The sequence below is a fragment of the Lepus europaeus genome, chromosome 15 (genome assembly GCF_033115175.1).
Source record: "Lepus europaeus isolate LE1 chromosome 15, mLepTim1.pri, whole genome shotgun sequence".
Lineage (NCBI taxonomy): Eukaryota > Metazoa > Chordata > Mammalia > Lagomorpha > Leporidae > Lepus > Lepus europaeus.
In genome coordinates this window covers 37,720,767-37,745,342 of record NC_084841.1, presented here as the reverse complement: position 1 = coordinate 37,745,342, position 24,576 = coordinate 37,720,767, and the positions used below count along the sequence as shown (strand labels likewise).

Here is a 24,576-nt window from a genome sequence, read left to right as displayed (position 1 = left end):
AGTGTCATTGGGCTGTATCTTTCCCAAGTATTTCTTTACTAGTATAGAATTCCACCTCACCCTCCTCTACTCCCTTCCTTGGCTGCAATATTTGCTCTATTTCTTCAAAGCTGTAGCTCCTGTTGACTGTATTTCTCTCCACCTAAGACAGTGAGTCTAGAAGGCTACAGGGAACTGAGTTAAGCCCCTCAAAGGGCATCCCTCAAAGATTTTCATGCTAATTATTAGAACTTATGAAAATAATCATTTCATGCTTGCATGCTTTGTGACACAGCTGACTTTAAAATACAGATTATTTGGGCTGGTGCTGTGGTATAGTGGGTAGAGCCATTGCCTGCAGTGCTGGCATCTCATACGGGCGCCGGTTTGAGACTTGGCTGCTCCATTTCCAATCCAGCTCTCTGCTATGGCCTGGGAAAGCAGTAGATGATAGCCCCAGTTCTTGGGCCCTACACCTGTGTGGGAAGTCTGGAAGAAGCTCCTGGATCCTGGCTTCAGATCGGCCCAGCTCCGGCCATTGTGTCCATTTGGGGAGTGAACCAGTGGATGGAAGATTTCTCTCTCTCTCTGCCTCTCTCTCTTTGTAGCTCTGCCTTTCAAATAAATAAATAAATCTTTAAAAAAAAAAGATACAGAGATTATCTACTTGTTTAATTGCACGATCCCTTAAAAAAAGAAAACTTTCTCTTCTTAGTGGCAGATGGAAAAGTATTTGAAACATAGGAGAACTTGATACAACATTGAAGACTTGTTGATAAAGGAAGTCACATGACAAAGAATCCAGGTAACCTCCAGGAGTAAAGAACAGTCTCCAGCCAGAATCCAGCAAGGAAATTGGGGACCCCAAAACCACAACTACAAGGAAATGAACTGCCAAATACCCTAATGGATTTGGAAACAGATTCCTCTGTTGAACCTCCAGATGAGAACTTCCCTTGGTGGTCACTTTGATTTCCATTAGGTCTGGCTTACAGCCACCACAGGAATTTCTACCTTGTCTAAATGTGGGCAAAAAATAATCTTTCTGCTCAAGATACTTTACATTTCTGAGTCTATTTCTTTTAACAGTTTGATCTACTTGAAGTATGGTACTCAAGTTTCTTCAATCACATATTTGTAGACTGTGTCTTAATGTGACTCATTTATACCAACTGGCAATCACATATGTTAGTTTTCAGCAATTTTTTCATCAGTTTTACAATTTATTTGTAAGTTTGAGGCACATTCCCCAAGAGCTGACAATAATTTGAGTGGCATTTGATCTTAAATAGGTCAAGTTTACAAAAGGAAAATTAAACTGAGGTGTTCAGTAACCAGTTTGAGAAATACAAATAGCAGTAGAAGAAACTAAAAGGCAATTAGCTTATATCCCCTCATGTGATTTAAAAATTGCTAAATTATATAAGCTGTCACACACCAGTACAATTCTTTATTTAAATTACTGTCTCTGCACTAAGGGCACACAAGGGCAGGTGCTGAACTGGTCAAGTTTGTATCCTCCATACCTGGCATAGTCTTAGTAAGTGAAAAAGAAAAGAAAAAGAAAATAAGCTGAAATTAGGTTGGTTGAATGTATAGACTTTAGGAAGAAAATTTACTTGCTCTAAAATACTGTAACAAAGTAAAAAATATATATATATATATATCCTGGTCATACAATTCTGTTTGATTCAGGGTAAGCAGAAAATTTCCACCCATCTTCCTAACTCCAAGAATATCTGCATTTCCCTGCTTCCTACTAAGCAGGTGGAAATTTCCTGCATGGTAAGTTACAGGAGTTTTCTTGGACTGCCATTGTCAGGAAACAGAACCCCCACACACAGCTGTTAGCTTTTTCTTTTTTTCTTTCACATTGCTAAAATAGTAAGTTGACCCATGTCCTGGCCTTCTGAAAGAGTTAGTGATCTTGATTGCTCATTTCTTTTCACCCATGTTTTATTTGAATGTGCCTGTTTCTTTGAGTCTATTGTATACTAAGATGGGATCCATTGAGGCCCAAACAGCTTGATTTTCTATTTTCTTTTCACATTCACCCTATTCTCTGATTATCTTTTACCATGTGTTTACCAGGAAGTGACAAAACCCAACTTAGATGCAAAGCTTTAGGTCTGACTATATTCTTTAACCTAGCTTTACCAAAATAGATTGCTTTAGTAGTATTGAGTGCTCCTGTTTATATTGCATTTATAGCTGTTTAATTATGCTTGTATGTTTTTCACCATTCAATAGGAAGAAGCATGATTGTTAGATCAGAATTAGGCATGCCTGGATCACCTTTTTAATATTAGAAAGCTTAACTCAATTTCTAACATCAGCCAAAAACTTGGATTTCTGTTCTTGAGTTAATGAGTTTTAATGAAATAAGAAAAAAGCCAAGCAAATGTACACTCCAAGTTTCTTTGGAAAGACTTCCTAAGAAGACACTTCTTTTCAGTTGTCAAAATTTGGGTAATCTAGTGATTTTTCAAGTGGGTATGAAATCAGAGATGACCCCCTAAAATTTACATCAAAATGTGGCCCCTTAAAGTTCCCCAGAAGTGCTATCTGGGGTGCCACATATGTTACTGGAATTTGGGGTGCCATACGATTTCAGCATATGCTTATTACTAAATCCCCAATGTTAATAAGCCTGAGAGGGTTCTTGCCTAATAAGAATTCTAAATACTGGCATAAATAAATGAGGCAGCATGGTACATTTTAAGCTTTTATTTAGTGTGAAGGGTGCATAGGAGAGTGAGAGCTTTATTTAAGAGAGAGAGGTAAATCTGGGTTCATACTAAGCACCAGGAACCCACCACGCGGAGCAGCATCTCTGCCAGGAAGCCTAGGACATGTGGCCCGAAGGCCACATGCCCTGGAGGTGCAGGGCTACAGCAAGCCCCCTCCTGGCAAGAGGCCAGGGAAAAGAGAAGGGCACCGGGTGTCCCAAGCTTTTAACCCACTTCCAAAGGGGAGTGGTAATTAACCTTACTGGCTGGTGGGCACCCAGGTGTGGCCAGGTAGGGCATAAGGTCACACAGGGGCATGGTGAAGGCATCAGGTAGGGTGTGAGGTCACACAGGGGCATGGCAACGGCATGGTCTTCCAGCTCGCAAACCTAATCGATTTTAACCTGTATGCCTGCCTACTTCAGGTACACTATATGAAAAAGGAAGAGATCCAGGCCAGCTCTCTGCTGTGGCCAGGGAGTGCAGTGGAGGATGGTCCAAGTGCTTGGGCCCTGCACCCCATGGGAGACCAGGAGAAGCACCTGGCGCCTGCCTTCGGATCAGCGTGGTGCGCTGGCCGCAGTGCACTGGCCATGGCGGCCATTGGAGGGTGAACCAACGGCAAAAGGAAGACCTTTTTCTCTGTCTCTCTCTCTCACTGTCCACTCTGCCTGTCAAAAAAAATAAAAAAGAAAAAAGAAAAAGAAAAAGGGAGAGAAATGAGTAAACCATGAGCATCACTTAACACTACCGTATAATTACTATGATACTTAAAATTAAGAACTTGACTCATTTGAAGATAGATGTAATAATTCTGGACCCATTAAATGCCCCCCCCCCCACATTTCCCAATGGTTAGATTACTACTTTTTAGATGGTTTATTTCAGACATCTTTTCAGAAAACATTGGGTACCTGAGGATGTCCCATATAATTGGTGTGACACTCTCCTTTGCACCCTCAGTCTTCTCTTGGGTAGATTAACCTAACTTCTAACATTAAGATTACTTCTGTCATTTATTGTGCATATGTACACACATAAGAAGCATAGGAACTTCTGAACTAAACTTCAGAGAGTCATTCTGATGACTTCATCACAGTAGGGGTTAGGAAAATTGATTGTGTACTTCCTATATTTGCCAAAATATTTCATCTTGATTATGTCACTGCAAGTGGTATTATGTGGACATGTGCCAATGTCCAGTCCCTGAAAGCAATGCAAATGGATACAAATCAGAGGCTGGATTTTGCATCATCATCATTGTTATGTGATCATTATCAATATAACATTATAATGGATTTATTATGTCAGAAACTGTAATTTATTTTTCATGTCATTTATCACTTCTAATGTCACTATGGGTTATATATTTCTAATACCTCTGTTTAACTTAGAAGAAAGCAAAATCTTAGAAAAGTTCAATTATATGGCACACACCTTGTAGTGGTAGTGAAAAATCAGAGAATAGATTGGACTGAGAAAATGAGTTTTTAACCATATTTCTGTGATGTATTACAGTTTCCATAGCAGTAGCTCAGGGCCATAGATTTGTTTATCAGGTTAGTCATTTGCTTAACTCTAGTTGATGAATCACTTCAAAGTACTGGCCAAATCATTGGAAACATTTTGAGGCTGCATAGTTCAGACTTGCTGAATGACTACTTTTTAGGGGGTGGTTGTTGCTGTTAAAATATAAAGGGATCCTGGACACAAATCTAGACTATGTATTTTGTAGTACAGAAACACATAGCATTAGAGGATCATTATGTGAAATGTGCTGTGTACTTATGAATTTTTCATCTACTGTTAGATGAAAAATGATCCATTTAATTCATAAAGTTATATAATTCTATAGCAATTTAGTAATTTTCTCTGTTCATGTACCAATTATGTGACTAACAATTTGTACTTTATATATAAATGAAAACCGAAAGGTGAGAAAATCAGTTCACAGATAACAAGAACATATCTCAGTTGGAATAATTCAAAGAATTTGGAAGGTTTTTATGCTATGTTTTCTTCTCAATTTCATGAAAGCTGTGTAATTAATATATGTGACTAAAGACAGGAATGTCTCTGTTAGAAAAATTAAATGTAGAGATTCTAATCTTTGGGAATTCCCAATGTATTCACATTGAATTCCTTTAATTTGGATTATGTCAGGTGTATTTTCTAGAAATCTGCCTATTATTTTAGGGTTAGTGGGCCTCCTTGGCTATCCATTGCTCTCTCCCCTTTCACTTCTTTTTCTTAGTTATACTTATAGTGCTTTCAATAGCTGTTTGGATATTTGTTTTGAGGGTTACTCATTTTAATTTCCTTTGTCTATGTTTGCTGGTGTATCTTACAATGGCTGTTGCTGCTCAAGGCTCCATTCTGTACTCTTTTGATGTAGAGTTCAGATGTCCCAAGTGGTGGCTTACCTTGCTGTGTTAAATGCTCACCCTGCATTTGTTAATATATCTTGAGTTGGTTTGGCTCCTGTCTCTCTTCTCTCCACTCTGATGTCTCATATTTCCCATGACCTTCCCATTGCCACACAACCTATTTATCTTTTTCCTGTGTTCCATTAGTCTTTCGATCCCCAGAAGAAAGTATGGTGCCAAAGCAGATTAGGTCATGCTATTTCAGGTGCCCACTCTTTCATATATGATTGTCCTCTACTGTGAACTTCCTGAAGAACTCAAAATGGTTTTTAAACTCAACTAAACTTCTTCTGAGTTTGCAGAGAAGAACCTCATAGCCTTTTCTTTCACTACCCTGTGAAACTATAAAGAGTAGCTATTATGTTCTATCTGCCTGTGACCAGGCACACAAGTCGCATAAAATAACATGTTTAATAAATGTTTGATAAATACTAAAGATGAATAAAATTAAAATAAATGAGCAAAAATACTAATTGTCCCCAGCAAGGGAAGCAAAGTATTTAATATAATCCTAATACTTGATCTTCCTAAAACACACACACACTCTCTCTCTCTCTCCTCTCTCTCCTTCTCTCTCTTATTAAGGCAGATGTTTTGGGGCTTACATTGTGGTACATCAGGTTAAGCCGCCACTTACAAAGGCAGCATCCCATAGGAACACAGTTGGAGTCCCAGCTGCTCCACTTCTGATCCAGCTCTCTTCTAATGCTCCTGGGATGGCCCAAGTGCTTGGGCCCTTTGCACTTACAATGGAAGACCTGGAAGAAGTTCTAGGCTCCTAGTTTCAGCCTGACCAGGCCTGCTATTGCCATCTAGGGAGTAAACCAGTGGATGGAAGATTTCTCTCTTTCTCTCTCTCTCCCTCACTCCTTTTCTCTTTCTCTCTACCCTTCTCTTTCTGTAACTCTGCTTTCAAATAAATGAAATGAAATCTTTTTTTAAGGCAGATTTTTGGACATTTATCCTTAATTTTTATATAACCAGATACCTTGACCCTGTAAATTGAAAGCTTAAGGCTATTTTTTATAATTGTGCATAATGAAACAGTATAAAAGATTTTAATTAATCACAAACTTGTTGACAGAATGAAGAATCTACTGTTTCTGTTTTTTCTTTTGATCCCATCTGTTCAATTTAATTGTTTCAATTGATACACAAGTATATTTTATCATGTAATATTTAAGCACTGGGTGAATATGTAAGTGAAATTTGAGAACTTCCCCTTTTGTTATTATCCATATTGAAGTAAAGGTTAGGAATGAAACTGGGAACTGACAGTTGATAACACAGGGGGATAACCTCTGATATATTTTGTCTTTGATAATTTTTGTAACTCAAAGTAGTAAAGACAGAAATTTCAGACTGTTAAATCTAAATTCACGAGTCTGAATGAGCCTTGCATCAGCGAGTGTTGTACAGCTTTCTTCTTTGTATCTTTGTATGTACTCAGAATTAACCAATTTTTGGTACATTTGCTTTTAAATAATTAGATTTCCTTAATTTTACTTCTGCAAACCTATATGCAATGTAAGCTACCTTTTAAGAAACATTAAATGGGTTGGCAAACTTTTGCAATTATTCTCATACCTACATAGCCTTTTAAGAAGTGAATACAGAAGTGACTTTTCTGGGGACTAAAATGAAGGTGGACTTTTCCATTTTCTATGAACCTATATGAAATAATGGTTTTGAGTATTAGCATTTGAATATGTACTTATCATGCTATATACAATATATATAAAGCAATTCCTGCGTTAGAGTATGTTCTGACATATTTTGCCAGATTTCTTTTTTTTAAACTCAAAGATGAAATCAAATGTTATAATGAACATTAAAGCATTTGCAGAAATATATTACACATATTCAAAAAGGCAATATATATATTTTAATTCTTCAATATGTAGCTTTATGTGTGTATGTGTGTGTGTATGCATCTCTGTGTGTGTAGTTTTGAACATATAGTTTGGTGCACAAATGAGTTGTTTGGAGGCTAGACTTTTAAAACGAATTTTTTTGTATTTTGCTATGGAATCTGCCTGTTGGTATGCTAAATACAATTCAGCATCTTTGATTAGAATTTCAGAAAATTGCATGTTGATTGGTGTCTTGTAATATTTTTACCGTAAAAAAGATTAAAAATAAGACCTTCCATTGAAATATAAATGAACTATAATCTCTTATTCTTATTCAAAGAGGATCATGGTATTTCAGTGTTTGCTATTAAATCTTTTATGATACAGCTGAAGAAAAACCCAAATCTCCAATAAAAATGCAAAATATGTCTTGCCAAAAAATACAAATGTCTTTTCCTTGAGGGATTATTTGCCTCTAGCAAATAAAAATAATTTTTTAATCCAATAAATTCTTGTACAGACACCTGGGGGCAGTAAATCTTCACAATCTACAATTCAAATTTAGGGAATTCTTCCCATTAAGAAATGTGCTTGAATCACAAGAGGAAGATAATAGGAACTCCTGGCTGTCATTTTTCATTCAGAGAGGAAACCATCAATTCAGACACTTTGAACAATAGAAGCAGTCTTTCCAGAGCCCTTCATTTTGGAAATGGTTTTTTATTAAATTAAAGGAATGGTTAAGTTTCCAGCCTACCTGGACATTCCTTTTTGCTATTTGTATGATCTACAGGATGGTGGCTGTGTCATTAAAGTGATAGTACACACCTACATTGTATTTTACATATTAAGTGAAGCACTTGTAAGCACTTGTGGTTAAATGAAATCTCAACTGATTCATTTTTGTGAACTTGGAATAGCTTATTAAAAGACCTATATGAATGTTTGTCTCTAATAAATCATGTAACACCACTGTCAGAATTTTCTCTTTGTTATTTATGTCATGCCCGCTCCTCTACCCCTAACATTCTTATCCTGGTTTATACAATTAAAAATGATTGAGGCCAGATTGCTAAATCCATAAAGATATCAGGAATATATATATATAATCCTCTTATCCCACTTGACCTGATTCAATCTCATCCCCATGAACAAAGGAAATTCAAATTTAGGATGGACTGTTCTAAGTCTCAGAAAACCATGTCATGATAATCACAAAAGAGAATTTTATATAATTATGTGAAATATATTTTGTTTTTTGGCAACTATATGATACTTCTGATATCTAGTATCAGCATTATTTTTCCTATAACTATGACTACTGAACAGACTTTCCAGCCAGTATTTCAAAATATAGGCTATATTAAATCTCCAAGACAGCACTGTCTTTGATATACACTAAAGAGCTAATACAATATTCAATATATTGGATTGATTTTCATGCTGAGAGCATAATGTTTATCCTGTCTTGGTGTTAAAGCAGTGGTTTCTAAAGACTCGATACTGATTTCTTTCTACATTTGTGGGAAACGTCTACACTGCTTTGTTGCTGTCTTCAGCTACTCCATTGGGTGGCAACACTATCCCAACGTTGACCATGATGACTTAAGAGGGCAAGCTGGAGAGTCTCACTATTTTCTTTCAGAGCAATGGCCTCTATATCACAGAATACATCACAGGGAAAAGCTAGAAAGAAAAAATGATTTTTTTTTGCTTGAAGATGAAATCGGGAATGACCCCCTAAAATCTACACCAAAATGTGGCCCCTTAAAATTCCCCAGAAACACTACCTGGGATGCCACATATGCTACTGGAATTTTGGGTGCCATACGACATCACCATATGCTCATTAATAAATCCCCAATATTAATAAGCCCGAGAGCGTTCTTGCCTGATATTTGGAGAAGAATTCTAAATACCAGCACAGATAAACGAGGCAGCATGGTACATTTTAAGCCTTTATTTAGTGAGAAAGATGCATAGAAGAGTGAGAACTTTTTTTTTTTTTTTTTTGGACAGGCAGAGTGGACAGTGAGAGACAGAGAGAAAGGTCTTCCTTTCCCATTGGTTCACCCCCCAATGGCCAATGAGGCCGAAACACCGCACTTGATCCGAAGCCAGGAGCCAGATGCTTCCTCCTGGTCTCTCATGCGGGTGCAAGGACCAAGCACTTGGGCCATCCTCCATTGCTTTCCCAGGCCACAGCAGAGAGCTGGACTGGAAGAGGACCAACCGGAGCAGAATCTGGCGCCCTGACCGGGACTAGAACCCAGGGTGCCGGTGCGGCAGGTGGAGGATTAGCCTAGTGAGCCACAGTGCCGGCCGAGTGAGAGTTTTATTTAAGAGAGAGGTAAATGTGAGTTCATACCGAGCACCAGGAACCAGCCATGTGGAGGAGCATCTAGGCCAGTAAGCCTAGGGCTGGTGGCGGGAAGGCCACATGCCCTGGGTGTGCAGGGCTACAGCAAGCCCCCTCCTGGCAAGAGGCCAGGGAAGAAGAGAGGGTGGGACACACCCCAGGCTTTTAACCCACTTCCAAAGGGGAGTGTTTAGTTAACCTTATTGGCTGGTGGGCACCCAGGTATGGCCAGCTAGAGGGATGAGGTCACACAGGGGCGTGGCGAAGGCATGGTCTTCCAGCTCACAAACTTAATCAATTTTAACCTATATGCCTGCCTACTTCAAAGAGATGTTGTTTTGATTACATCACCATCACATAAAACCAATCAAAAGATTAATTAGTGGCTTACAGATTTGGTGGACTGTTTTAGAAATTTTGCCTCTTCTAATCTAGCAGTTTAAAAATAGTTTTTTCCTCAAACCACTGAGTATCTAAAATAGGATTCCTCTCACATATCTATACATGTATGGAATCCACTGTTTTTAAATTTTTTTAACATGCGAATGTGTATTCTAAACAGTGGTATCTAACTGGATTTTGTTTGGTTTTGTTTTAGATAGCTCATGAGTCTCCACATTGACATGGCTTAGAAAACATCAGATGACTCTTTTCTAAAGTTTCTTTTGTATCTTTTAAACCTTTGGCTTAGTTACCAAAAAAGGAGCAAGATTTTGTCTACTTAAGCAGATAAAATGGACATTTGAGGAAAATGTCTGATGTGTGACGCAATGACCACTCTAACCCCCTTATAGTTGCAGACATGCAGGTTTCCTGAGCTGATTCGACTGAGATCCAAATATCTAAGTTGATCAGATTCAGTGAATAAATGCTGAGATTTGTGCTTAACTCTGCACTTTCCGACAGGCCAAGTGAGGGGACCAAAATAGAATATAGAAGGTGTCTCCCTTAGGATTTGTCTACCTACCCTCTTAGATAACTTTTTGGGTTTTTTAATAACTCTTTTTAATTTAAAGAGACACATTAAAATACCAATTGGAAATTCAGGGATGGTCCTTAGCATATGGAACCTTAGAGGTCTGGTGTTCCCTTGAGTCTGGATTTTTGGCTTTGTAAGGCCTGAAATTCAGTCCTATCATTAAACACAGATTTGATATGACTCAGGGGAACTGACTCATGCTAATGAAACTCGTAAGAGACTCATGATAAGCCAGAAGGCTAGTTCATTAATTCATAATTAGAAATAGATCTGCCAAGAGGAAGGAAATACAGCCAGTCAGCACATTCTCTCCAGAAAGAAAATTTACATGCAAATGCAAAAGGGTAGTTTAGTGGATACCGGAGGAATAGAGAGAGTTGGATGATACTAGTGGACAGTCTATCTAGTTATGCTAGGAAAAGTGATTAGGGCTATCATTCCCTTTACTTTCTAAACTGAAGAGACACTACCCCAAAGTTACCCTTTGGATCATCTATACGTCAACTAGTTTACAATGTAACTGAATGACAAATAATTCTTTACATTAACGTGTTGTTTTCCTTGGCTCTAGTAAATATAACTTTACCTTTTTGACAGAGACTAAGAAAAACTTTCAATCAGCAACATGTTTACAAATCATCTCTAAGTGAAATCAGACATGACCCCCTAAAATTTACACCAAAATGTGGCCTCTTAAAATTCCCCAGAAGTGCCATCTGGGGTGCCACATATGCTACCGGAATTTGGGGTGCCATATGATTTCACCATATGCTTATTACTAAATCCCCAATATTAATAAGCCTGAGAGGGTTCTTGCCTAATATTTAGAGAAGAATTCTAAATACTAGCATAAACGAGGCAGCATGGTACATTTGAAGCTTTTATTTAGTGTGAAGGGTGCATAGGAGAGTGAGAGCTTTGTTAAGAGAGAGGTAAATCTGGGTTCATACCGAGCACCAGGAACCAGTCATGTGGAGGAGCATCTAGGCTAGGAAGCCTAGGGTGCGTGGCCTCCTTAGGGCCACGCGGCCTGGGGGCACAGGGCTACAGCAAGCCCCCTCCTGGCAAGAGGCCAGAGAAGAGAAGAAGCAAAGGGTAGGACACACTGGTGTCCTAGGCTTTTAACACACTTCCAAAGGGGTGTGGTTAATTAACCTTATTGGCTGGTGGGCACCCAGGTTTGGCCAGGTAGGGGGATGAGGTCACACAGGGGCGTGGTGAAGGAATCAGGTAGGGCGTGAGGTCACACAGGGGCGTGGTGAAGACATGGTCTTCAGCTCACAAATCTTTTTTTTTTTTTTAACTTTTATTTAATGAATATAAATTTCCAGTATATAGCTTATGGATTACAATGGCTTCCCCTTCCCATAATTTCCCTCCCACCCGCAACCCTCCCCTCTCCCGCTCCCTCTCCCCTTCCATTCACATTAAAATTAATTTTCAATTCTCTTTATATAAAGAAGATCAATTTAGTATATATTAAGTTAAGATTTCAACAGTTTGCACCACATAGAAACACAAAGTGAAACATACTGTTTGAGGACTAGTTATAGCATTAAATCAAAATGTACAGTACATTAAGGACAGAGATCCCACATCAGGAGCAAGCGCACAGTGGCTCCTGTTGTTGACCCAACAAATTGACACTCTAGTTTATGGCACCAGTAACCACCCTAGGCTGTCGTCATGAGTTGCCAAGGCTATGGAAGCCTTCCAAGTTCCCCGACTCTGATCATATTTAGACAAGGTCATAAAAGACAGGGTGAGGATAGTAACCAATGATCCTAAGAGTGGCATTTACCAGGTCTGAACAATTATACAGCATTAAGTGGGGAAGAGGACCATCAGTACACATAGGTTGGGAGTAGAGCCATTGGTGGTAGAGGTTATGATTACAAAGGAATGAGGCCCAAGTGTACTAGACAGGGTCTAGAACAAAGGACAGAGTCATTATTAGAGGAGCTAAGAAAGGTGCTGTCTAAGCTACAATTAAGTTTTCTGATTGAGAGGCAAATAGAACCTGATAGAAGGGGCTTGATAATAATCTGGTGGGCTTTAGGCCTTGTAAGTTAAGAGGCCCAGACCTATCTATCTCTTCACATGGCGTATATCCTAAGGGAGGTGTGAACCTCCTAGGGGAAGGCACTCTGTTGACTTTCATTACTTGGCTGGCCTGGGAGGAGAGCTGGCCAGGTAAAGGCAGGGGGCATCTCTAACAAGAAATTTACAGTTCTGCCTGCAATGTTGCTGACCCTACTTGACCATCCCCTCAGCTGCAGTGGTCACTTTGGAAGTTGGGCTGAGTGAAGGGCTTTTCAGCTTGGAGCCAATAAGATCTGTGGCTCTGACCTGGGCATCCTTCGAGTCCAGGGCAGGTCCATTTCCAGTGACCCAACTCTTGGCAGAGCTGCCAGGGCTCTTCACAAGCTGACTTCTGCTGAAGCCCAGACTTACCACATTGAAAGCCACTGCAGTGGACTGGCCTGTTGGGTCTCCTTGAGGGCAGATCACCGTACAGATCAGCCATTAATAGGCCTGCCACCCATTGCTTCTGATGCCTAGCTTTCTTTTCCTCCTGGTTTGTGTTAAAGCAGACCAGAGGATGCAAGTCAAGGGAGTGCCCATGTCCCATCTCTAATCTTCGGTGGCCTGAACTACAAGTCTATAGTCACAGGCATGTTCTGTAGTAGTTTTTCTAAGGTAGACAATGCCCATGAGGAAAATTATATTCTCACTTTAAAACTTTCTTTCCCTTTGGTCTGAAAGGGAGGTTTTTTTTTTTTTTCTACTTACTGTATACTTCGCTGATGGCGATGTGAATCTAGCTATGAGATTATTATTTAAGCTCTTATTTTGGCTATGCTATTACAGAAAAATGTTAGCCATCTCTTATAAGGTCTAAAGATTAAATTGTGCGTCCTACAGATTCCTTCATAATAGAATTAATTCCCTACCTTGAAGAGAATAGAGAAATGAAAGAACAAGTTGGGCTTAGAATAGAGAAATGAGGGAGCAAGTCCTAGATCACTTGCTGAAAATAGCAATATTACATGAATACTTAGCAAACCGTTTCAACCCTTAGATAAGCACTTAATAAAACATTTACCAGAAGGTCCAATGCCTTCTATAAATTTTAAGAATCATGTATTTGAAAACACCTCTTAAATATCTAAGATGGTGTAGTTTGTTTAACCAGTAAATTTAAGCACAACCATTAAAATGTTTTTAGTTTCTTTCTACCAACAAGTTTAAAACATATGATACACAGATTCAGGTCCCACAAATTAAAATGTATCTTTGATTGATTTTAGCAGCTTAAATTTATGGACAATCTTATCTAAAAGCCATTTAAAATAAAACTTAATAAAATTTCCCCATGTGGACATACAATATGTACGCACATATAACATAGCATAATAGACCAATATCAAAATCCAAAATATCTGGTTGAACTAAGATTCCTTAAAATCATGACATAACATAGTCCAAATTTGATCATTGTTACAAGGTGATTATTCAAGTCTTTGAAAATAAGCACATAGTTAAATAACCCATAGCTCTTAATAAAAATTCAGCTGTTTTTGAACAATTAGAATTTAACAGACATCAAGAGAACATAATAGATTACTTTAACACATTGCTCTAACAGTGCATCAGAGTTTAATTCTATGTCAAAGAGAAATTGAGCTTCCTGTGATCTTTTGCTGTGAGGTTTCCTTCCTTTACCTTCTTTCATATTGGTGACCATGTTTCTGTGTTTCTGTGTGTAACACCTCTTTAAGCATCTTTTGCAGGGCAGGATGAGTGGCAACAAATTCTTTCAGTTTCTGTTTGCTATGAAAAGTCTTAATTTCACCTTCATTCACAAATGAGAGCTTTGCAGGATATAATATTCTGGGCTGGCAGTTTTTCTCTCTTAGTACCTGGGCTATGTCTCGCCATTCCCTTCTAGCTTGTAGGGTTTCTGATGAGAAGTCTGCTGTGAGTCTAATTGGAGATCCTCTGAGAGTAATCTGACGTTTCTCTCTTGCACCTTTTAGAATCTTTTCTTTATGTTTCACTGTGGTGAGTTTGATTATGACGTGTCGTGGTGAGGATCTCTTTTGGTCATGTTTATTAGGGGTTCTATAAGCTTCCTGTACTAAGATGCCTCTGTCCTTCTCCAAACCTGGGAAATTTTCTGCTAGTATCTCACTGAAAATGCCTTCTAATCCTTTCTCCCTCTCCATGCCTTCAGGAACTCCTAGAACCCGAATGTTAGATTTTTTAATAGTATCCTGTAGATTCCAGACAATATTTTTTAGATTTCTAATTTCTTCTTCTTTTCTTTGGTTTGCCTGTTTCCTTTCCTGTTCTCTGTCTTCTAAGTCTGATATTCTCTCTTCTGCTTCGCCCATTCTGTTTTTAAGGCTCTCTAATGTGTTTGTCATTTGATCTATTGAATTCTTCATTTCATTATGATTTCTCGTCACAATCACCATTTCTTGTTCCACTAGTTGTTTCATTTCATTTTGATTCCTCCTTAATATTTCACTTTCACGAGAGAGATTTTCTATCTTGTCCTTTAAGGATTTCTGTAGTTCAAGAATTTGTTTTTGAGAACTTCTTAATGTTCTTATCAATATTTTGAGATCCGCTTCTTGCATTTCTTCGATCACCTCATCTTCATAATCTTGAGTTGGGGTGTCTTTTTCATTTGGGGGCGTCATAGTGTCTTCCTTGTTTTTGTTACCTCGGTTTTTGCGTTTGTTGTATGGCATGTTGGAGATATTTGGTTTCTTCACTGTGGTGTTTTTTTTTTTTTTCTTGTTATACTATGACTCTAGATTAAGTGGACTGTCTGCTTTTAGTGGAGCCTTAGAGGCTTGAGATGGGTGTGGACTGAGAGCTGTGTTTGGTTCCTCAGGGTTGAGGGTGTGTCAAGATGACACTCCCAGGTTAGGTGTGGTAAATGTCTCTTTCTTTTGTTGATTCAAAAGGGAAGTAATTCCACACAGCTGAATGTAATTGGAGGTAGTTAGCAGGCAAATGATATACCCACAGGAGCCAGAGATTGGAAGCTCTTTCCCAAGGACCACACAGGGAATCTCTGCTGCCCTCGGTGTGGGCTCCAATTCTGCAGTCTCCCACTGGGTTGCCAAGTTAGATGCTAATCTCCAGTTATTTCACCCCTCCCCCCAGAGTCAGGTTTTTCTGCTAGGCTCAGGGCCGGTGCAGACCTGAGGTCGCCCTGCTTATGACGTATGTCCAAAATGGCGCCTGCTCTTTGTCTTGCTCGCCCTTGAGGGGTGAGCGGAGAGAGAGAAACTCGTGTCCGTTTCGGTCACTTTTTTTTTTTTCCTCTCTCTCTCTTCTAGTTAGCCTGGTGAACTTTTCCCCACGGAGTTTCAAGCCTCGTTCCCTCTAGCCTCCTCTTTCCGCTTGCCCGCTGGTGTCTCGGGCTATGGAGGTTCGGCTCACCTCGCGTTCCAGCGCTGGTGCGTTGAGTCTGCTGCTGGTGTCCCGAACTTGGGCTCCCACGCTCTCCACGCAGGTCCGCTGTGAATCATTAGTTCCGGTAGAGTTTCCTCTGTTGTTTCTTCCCCTACTCTTCCTTGACCCTGCAGTATCTCCACTTTTATTAACCTGTGTCTTGCTGAAGAATATCAATGTGCTCCCTTCCTATTCCGCCATCTTGGATTCCCCTCAGCTCACAAATCTAATTGATTTTAACCTGTATGCCTGCCTACTTCATTACCTGCCTCAGAGACTCCATCCCCTTAATCCTAAGGGGAGTTGATGGATGTCGAATCATCTCTTCTGTAACTGATTCCTGTTTATGAGGGGTGTAGTGCAGGCCCTGCCTATCCAGGGTCTGGAAGTCTCTGCCTGCCTGTCCTTATCTAACAAGTTTGCCTTGTGAGCTGGAGCAGTCTCAGTCATTGCCAACATCTGTGTTCCTGCATGGTCACTTACTCCCAGAAGCCGAGTTCTGAAACATGTAAGTTGTTAATTAGCAAAGGCAAAACTGGAGCAAAACCAATTGTAGGTGGGGTGCCCCTTTAGATGAAAACAACATATCTCACAGCATCCCAGATAGTGGGTAGTGATAGGCTACCCTTAAGTATATTATAAACCCATTTATCTTCAGCATAGAGAATTATAATACAAGATCCCATCAGGTAGTTTTATCCTCAATAACAGTTCCCAGAGATAATCAAGGACGGCAGGTACAGCATGTTTGTCTTAAGGAGACAAAGGCCAAAAGCTTTACTTACCCTTTTTGCTTTGAAGTACTTCAGGTGTCTGATTGGCTTATAGGAACAGTCAGGCATGTCTTTTGCATTCACCTGTGAAGACTTAAGAGGTAGAAATGTAATCCCAATTTCACAGAGGTGGTTGCGCTCAATAGCACCTGTTAAGGTCCCTTTAATTTACACTGAAACTGATCTGAAGAGGATCTTCTTATGAATGGCTTGTTCAGGAATTCCTAATGTTGGTTTTTTGTTAAAAACTCCTTGATTCCTTGGAACACCTTTTGTAGCTCCATGTCCAGCATAGTGTCTGTTTCAGAGGTCTTAAAGCAAACACAAGGCTTAGAAACCAAATCCTGGAATCCATAACAACTTTTGTAGATATCCTTTTCAGTACAAAGTCTGCATCAGGGCGTCTTTAAAGCTATACACAAAAGCTTGGAATCCAAATCTTGGAATCTCAAGTCCACAGAATTTTGCCATTTTCAGAAATCTCTTTGGCTGCCTTTTAATATCTGACCCTATGTTAAAACACATGAGATAGGAATTTTACAGACATGTATCTCAGATTTTACATTTGAGGCACTTACTAAACCTTAAATAAATACCTAAAAACATAGGCAATGGAGTTTGACACTTAGACATAACTAGAACATATGATGCATAATATCACACAATAGAACAAAACAAATCTTTGAGATTAAGTTTTACCATTAATGTTAATACTATAGCTCTTTTGAGAACAGAGGTCCTACATGGGAAGTTAATACACAGTGACTCTTGTTGTTAATTTAACAATTAACACTCTTACATGTGACCGCAGTGATCATCCGAGGCTCTTGACAGAGCTGCCTAAGCTATGGAAGCCTTTTCAATTCCACAAACTCCATCAGCATCAGACAAGGTCATAGGCAAAGTGGAAGTTCTCTCCTCCCTCAGGAGAGAAGTATATCCTTCTTTGATGGGCACTCTTTTCCACTGGGGTCACACTGGGGTCCATGTATGGACACTTTCTCCACGAGTGTCCTGGCTTTTCATGCCTGAAATGCTCTTGTGAGCTTTCCAGCCAGACCAGAATGCCTTTAGGGCTGATTTTGAGGTCACTGAGTGCTACTTAAAGCCATTGCCACTCCATGAGTCTGCTGTACAGACTCCTTCCCATGTTGGAGCATTTACTCCTCTTTAATTTTATTATTATTCATAGTAAACGCTTAATCCTATTGACATGATCACTTGAACACTTAATCCCATCTATATGATCACTTTAAAATTCAAATTTACCTTTGTTTTCCTGGCTAGTGATCCATTCCACATGTAGCCGAGGCACACTGACTATTAATGAGATAATATTAACAAGGTAAGGATGAAAAGTAGAGCCTACTTTATTACTTACAAGATGCTGACAACTATTTGATAATGAGAATTTTCTCTGTTTATCAAAATGCACATAGCATTAAAACTAGTTAAAATATTCTCTCTCCTGGGTGAATTAACAGAGATCCTAGGGCTAGCTCTAGGCAATAGTTATCTAATAGACCTTAGGCAGCACTCTATATTTTAAAATGTATTACACAAATATCAAATAGGGAGAGAGATGGGAAGGTAATTGTTAGTAGACAGCTTAATGTCAAATTTTAGAGCATTTACAAGTGATTTATTCATCAGAATAGATTGTAAAACAGTAATAAAACACAAGACATTTAGTTTTGTCTTTTTTTCTTTTAGTTTCTCTTTTTCTTTTCTTTCTTTCTTTTTTTTTTTTTTTTTTTGACAGGCAGAGTTAGACAGTGAGACAGACAGAGAGAAAGGTCTTCCTTCTGTTGGTTTACCCCCGCAAATGGCCGCTACAGCCAGTGCGCTGCACCGATCCAAAGCCAGGAGCCAGATGCTTCCTCCTGGTCTCCCTTGCAAGTGCAAGGACCAAGCACTTGGGCCATTCTCCATTGCCTTCCCAGGCCACAGCAGAGAGCTGGACTGGAAGAGGAACAACCGGAACAGAATCTGGCGCCCTGACCGGTAATAGAACCCAGGGTGCCGGTGCCGCAGGTGGAGGATTAGCCTAGTGAGCTGTGGAGCCGGCTGTAATATTTTCACATTTATAAAAAAAAAAAAAAAGAAAATTCTCATTTCTGAAATTCATGATCTTATGGGAAGAGCTGATTAGAATAAATTTGGCCCTAAATTTGACCAGAATTTCCTAATGACAAATTTTGGGTGCAAGCTTCATTTATTACTTTTTGGAGTGGTATTTTGGGAACATTTTGGCTGATTTTTTTTTTTCTTAAAACAGCCAACATTCAGGTGTTGGGGATTTATTTGGCTGTTAAAGGCTAATACATTCTTACCACAGAGTATTTTAGCACGTGAATCCATATTTTTTAACCACATGGTTGAGAATTCTGGAAGAGAGATTATTGTTAATTTTTGCAACCTCTTCTTAGGCAAATATATTCAGGCTTAAATGGGAATCATGCATACTGTCTATGGTCTAATTTATTTCTTGAGAGTCATTTGGAACCATTGTGAGCAAGCAAATACTTCCAGTAAGTTGCCGCCTATCCACACAGCTGTAGCGAGGGAGGGCAATCAAATCTAAAGGAAAGGCTGTACCTGAGAGAGTGGATATTTGGGCCACCTGCTCTGTCAGGGTTTGCTAACAGGCCCACTTGCCACATTTCCATACCCAGCTCTGTGATACATGTACTGTTGTTGGTCCCTCTCTAATGTAGGACATTCCAAGTGTTTAACAAAAAAGCCATGTAGAAAACAGAAGTATTATATCAGCTATACATTTTTTTTTTAATTTTTTTTTTTTTGACAGGCAGAGTGGACAGTGAGAGAGACAGAGAGAAAGGTCTTCCTTTTGCCGTTGGTTCACCCTCAAATGGCCACCGCGGTAGGCGCGCTGCGGCCGGCGCCCCGCGCTGATCCGATGGCAGGAGCCAGGTGCTTCTCCTGGTCTCCCATGGGGTGCAGGGCCCAAGGACTTGGGCCATCCTCCACTGCACTCCCTGGCCACAGCAGAGAGCTGGCCTGGAAGAGGGGCAACCGGGACAGGATCGGTGCCCCGACTGGGACTAGAACCTAGTGTGCCGGCGCCACAAGGCGGAGGATTAGCCTAGTGAGCCGCGGCGCCGGCCAGCTATACATTTTTTAAAAAAATATTTATTTGTTTGAGAGAGGGAGAGGGAGAAGAACAGGGAGAGAAGAAGGGGAAGAAGGAAAAAAAACTCCTATCTGGTGTTTCAAATTCCCCAATGGCCCAGGGGAAGCCTAAGAACCTAGAACTCAATCCAGTTCTCCCAAATATGTAGCAAAAACCCAATTACTAGAACAATCACCACTTTCTCCCAGGGTCTGCAATGGCAGGAAGCTGGAGTCAGGAGTCAGAGCTTTATAAAAATCAAACCCAGGGACTCCAATGTGGGGTACCATGTGGGATCTGCATCTTAAGGTCTCAAAAAGCCCACACTCAGGATACGCATTTTATAAAAGGAAGTTAAGAGAATCTGTAATTGGTTTTTTAATCTTTCAATTTACACTAGAATCAACAAAAAAAGTACATGAGGAAGCTCAAGAAATTGTTCCCTTGTATTTGCTATTAATTGTCTCCTCTACTTCCTACTCTCCAAACTCTTAAGAACAGTTTTGTGTAAATTTTACTCTTATTAAAATAAAACATTGAAAATACCTTATTCAAGGAAAGTACTCTGCTTTAAAAAATTGCTAAAAGCAACAACAAATCAACTGTTTGCTAGGAAACTTATATAAGTCTCTCACTGTGCATATTATGTGCTGAGATCTGCATTTAAATTGGATTCTCACAACATTATATACATTTTTATCTAGGTTAAAGAGATGGTGATTTTTAAATAGAATAGTATCTCCCTTTATTTCTGGTTCTTAATTACAGATTTGTTCAAGTTTGTGAATCAACCAATTAAATATTTTAAATATCCACTTAAAAAATGAAAGTATAAAGCTTCTTATTTTTGATTGACCTAAGTAAAAATTGTTTTACAAATTCATGCACAGCATCATGACCAACTCTGGATATAAGGACACTCTTTTTTCCCCAGTGTTACAATTGCAACTTGCAAGTTTTTTTAAATGTTTGTACTGCTTCCAACTTCACAAAAAAGAACAAGAATTTTTATTGACTAAAAATTTTTAAGTGCTTTTCTTCAAGTAAAGGAAAAATTCTTGATGCCTGGTTAAAATGAGGATGTTGCCAGTAAGGAAGAGAGAGAGAGAGAGAGAGAGAGAGAGAGAGAGAGAGAGAAATAAGGAGAGAAAATGAGATAGAATAAAAAATTCTGAAGAGTGAAGTTTGTGGCCAAATGACTGAGGGTGTGGACACACTCAAATAGATATTAGAACCAAAGACAACTTGCTCTGCTTAAAGTAACTCAAAATTAGTGACTTAGAACAACTGAGAAGTCCTCCATTGGGTTAGCTTCTGTAGTTGGGATCACACCAACTTGGTCTGGAGTCATCTGATGGCTAGGGGTACTGGTCATTCAAGATGGCTTCTTGTTCACACATCTGATATCTCAGTTTCTCTGGTGCCTTGTTTTCATGCAGAAAAGCCCAAGATTCTTTTTCTTTCTAAACAATTTTGTTAGACTATATTTTACATGTGAAAAAATCACCCATTTTACATATATACTTCATTGATTTTTAGAATTGGCCAAAAATCACCACATCCAGTTTCAGAACATTACCATCATTCTGACAACTACTGTTGAGCTTGTTTTCTTTGCCTTTCTTTTTTTATTTTTATGAGCCAAATTTTTATTTGTTCATTTCTTGCATTTGAAGTATTCTTCGATGACATCCTTGGCCTGAGATTCTTTGCCGAAGTCCTTAACCACTACGCAACTGCAACCAACCATTTTGCGGGGTTTCCCTTCTCAGTCAATTTTACAGAGGCCTACCCATTCCCCAAGTTTCTTGTTGTCATCAATCTTAATGAGGTTGATCTGGTGCTCAGCACACAGGGCCTCCACCAGCTTGACATACATAGGCTCATCGCAGTTAGATGCAAGTACACAAAGATGGGCTTGGCTCTTGTCTAAGGCTTTGGCAGCTTCACGAATTCCACGTGCTAGGCCATCATGGATGAGGGCGGTCTTCAGCACCTCTTGTAAAGCAGTATTCACGTCCATTACACCTCCAGCAGCAATGCCTTCCTCGGCCATGGCGGTGGGTTACGGGTGAAGCCGAATCTTGGAGGCACCCGGGCCTCCGCCTCTGCGCGTCTCGGCAGCGGCAGGGAAAGAGCTTCTTTGCCTTTCTTAATAATTAAAAAAAAATTAACTGGCACATAAAATTATACATACCTATGGGATAGCAGGTGTTACCCCAAGATAAATATATATATATATATGTGTGTGTGTGTGTGTGTACAGATATTTATACAAACACACATACACACACTGTATAGTGTCCAACCAGGGTAAATGTATCCATTACCTCAAACATTTATAATGTTTTTACCAAAGGGAAATGATAAATCTTTTCTTCTGGCTTTTTCTCTTTTAAAAAATATCTAGTCATTATCATCATTTATAATCACCCTACTGTATGATATAACAACAGAACTTCTGGCTTCTATCTACCTAACTTAGTACCTGTTAAATGTTGGCCTATTTATCTCAACCCACTATTCATGCTTGTCTCTGGTAACCACAATTATATTCTCAACTTCTAAGAGATCATTTTCTTTTAGATTCCATATATGATTGTGCTTTGCTTATTAACATAATGCTTTTTGGTTCCATTTGCTCTGTTGAAAATGACAAAATTAGTCCAAGTATTTGGACCTTAGCAACTTCCATGGGAGACCAGGATGGAGTTCCTGGTTCCCTGCTTCAGCCTGGCCCAGCCCTGGCTATTGCAGCCACTTAGGCAGTGAACCAGAGGTTGAATCTCTTTCTCTCACTCCCTCTCTTCCTTTCTCCTCTCTGTTACTGTGATAAATAAATAAGTAAATATTTTTTTGTTTGAAATGCAGGGTGACAGAGAGAGAGAGAGAGAGAGAGAGAGAGAGAGAGAGATCTTTCATCTGTTGATTTACTCTCCATATGCATGCAACAACCAGGGGTTGGTTAGGTCAAAGCTAGGAGCCAGGCATTCCATCCAGATATCCCACATGGGTGCCAGGGACCCAAACACTTGACCTGTCATCTGCTGCCTACTAAGGTGTGCATTAGCAAGAAGCTGGACCTGAACTGGAGGCTGGACTGTGTACCAGGCACTCCAACATGGGATGTGAGATTCCTAAGTGACAGCTTAACCCGCTGCACCTCAACACCTGCCCCATTAAATAGCCGTTAAAGTTACCAAGTTACAGTTGTTTCTTTTATCTTGGCTCTTCAAGTATCACATTTAGGGCTACTTTGGGCAGTGTTGTTTAAATTGTGCTGTTTTAAAAAAATGATGAATTTTTAAAATAAAACCAAAAAGATGAATAACACAATTACTATCTTTTTCACATAAAAAGCATTCACAAAAACAGAACAAACCTGACTGTTTAGACCAGGTTGTCATGATCTTGGTACCACATCAACAAATCAAAACATTCTTTAACATCAACTCCTACAGTTTCAATAATTGGAGGTAAATAAGGCAATGATAAAAACACAACATAATTTTGGCTGGTGCCGTGGCTCGATAGGCTAATCCTCCACCTTGCGGCGCCGGCACACTAGGTTCTAGTCCCAGTTGGGGCCCCGGATTCTGTCCGGGTTGCCCCTCTTCCAGGCCAGCTCTCTGCTGTGGCCAGGGAGTGCAGTGGAGGATGACCAAAGTGCTTGGGCCCTGCACCCCATGGGAGACCAGGAGAAGCACCTGGCTCCTGCCTTCAGATCAGCATGGTGCGCCGGCTGCAGCGTGCTGGCCAGGGTGGCCATTGGAGGGTGAACCAACGGCAAAAGGAAGACCTTTCTCTCTGTCTCTCTCTCTCACTGTCCACTCTACCTGTCAAAAAAAAAAAAAATACAACATAATTTTAACGAAACCCCAATTAAAGACTATGTTGTAATCCTTGATTTGGCTGGTTAGCATATGCACAGTATACTTTTCAGTATAACAGGAGCACCTTATAGAGATAATCAAAGATGTACACTGAATAAGCAGATATTAAATTGATCCATGAAAGCGGTGTCTGGGTAAAGCCTTTTAGACACTTATTATCTCAGTACCTAGCACATAATAAGTACTGCAAAGATCGCTGTTAACTGAATATGTAAACAATTGAATCATTATGACTAATAATTATGAGTAAGTAAATCAATGAATGAATGATTCATTGCTAGATAACTACAAGGAATCCACCAGAAAGATGCTGTCATTTGAATAGAATTAGCCAAATATTCTGTTTGGGAGACAATTATAGGCTTGGGGTTTTGAGCCAATTTAGATTCTGGGTGTTAGGACAGAGAATGGTAATGGCCAAATTGGGTGAAATATTAGTCATATTTGGGAACGGAAACCAAAGGCAGCAGGGAAATAACCAGAGCATCTGAGAGAGCATTATCAGGTGGCAAATGCGGGGCCACAAAGCAGAATTTTAGACAACGTTTCACTCTTATGTGATCCTTTTTATTTATACTTTAAAAAAATGATTTTTGGTTTTTTGATGAACAGAGACAAAAAGAGATAGAGAGAATCGGCAAAGAGAGATAGAGAGAGAGAGAGAAAGAGAGAGAGAAAGAAAGAGTAAGAGAGCCCTGGTTCACTCTCCAAGCCCACAACTGCTGAGGCTGGACCAGGCCAAAGCCAGGAGTTCAGAACTCAATCCGGGTTTCCCAGTTGAGTAGCAGGAAATCAACTACTTGATGATCACCTACATCCTTGATGTTCTGCATTAGCAGGAATCTGGAGCTGGAATTGGAGCTGGGACTTAATTTCAAGCACTTTGACGTGGTAGGTGGGCAGCCCCAGAGGCATCTTAACCACTGTACCAAATGCTCACTCTTCTAATTATGTTCTTAATGAGAACATGAAATTCCCTG

At 39.6% G+C, this 24,576-nt stretch overlaps 1 protein-coding gene across 1 annotated transcript; it reads right to left on the bottom strand.

Annotated features, from left to right (window-relative positions):
- Positions 1–21,349: 21,349 nt before the first annotated feature.
- On the bottom strand, positions 21,350–21,824 carry LOC133774233 (small ribosomal subunit protein eS12-like). Its single transcript, XM_062211892.1, has one exon. It carries the CDS (start codon positions 21,757–21,759, stop codon positions 21,472–21,474), a length of 288 nt encoding a protein of 95 aa, XP_062067876.1. The 5' UTR covers positions 21,760–21,824; the 3' UTR covers positions 21,350–21,471.
- Positions 21,825–24,576: the final 2,752 nt, after the last annotated feature.

Coding starts and splice junctions, on each gene's coding strand:
- LOC133774233 (XM_062211892.1), bottom strand. CDS start 21,759: ATGGCCGAGGAAGGCATTGCTGCTGGAGGTGTAATGGACGTGAATACT.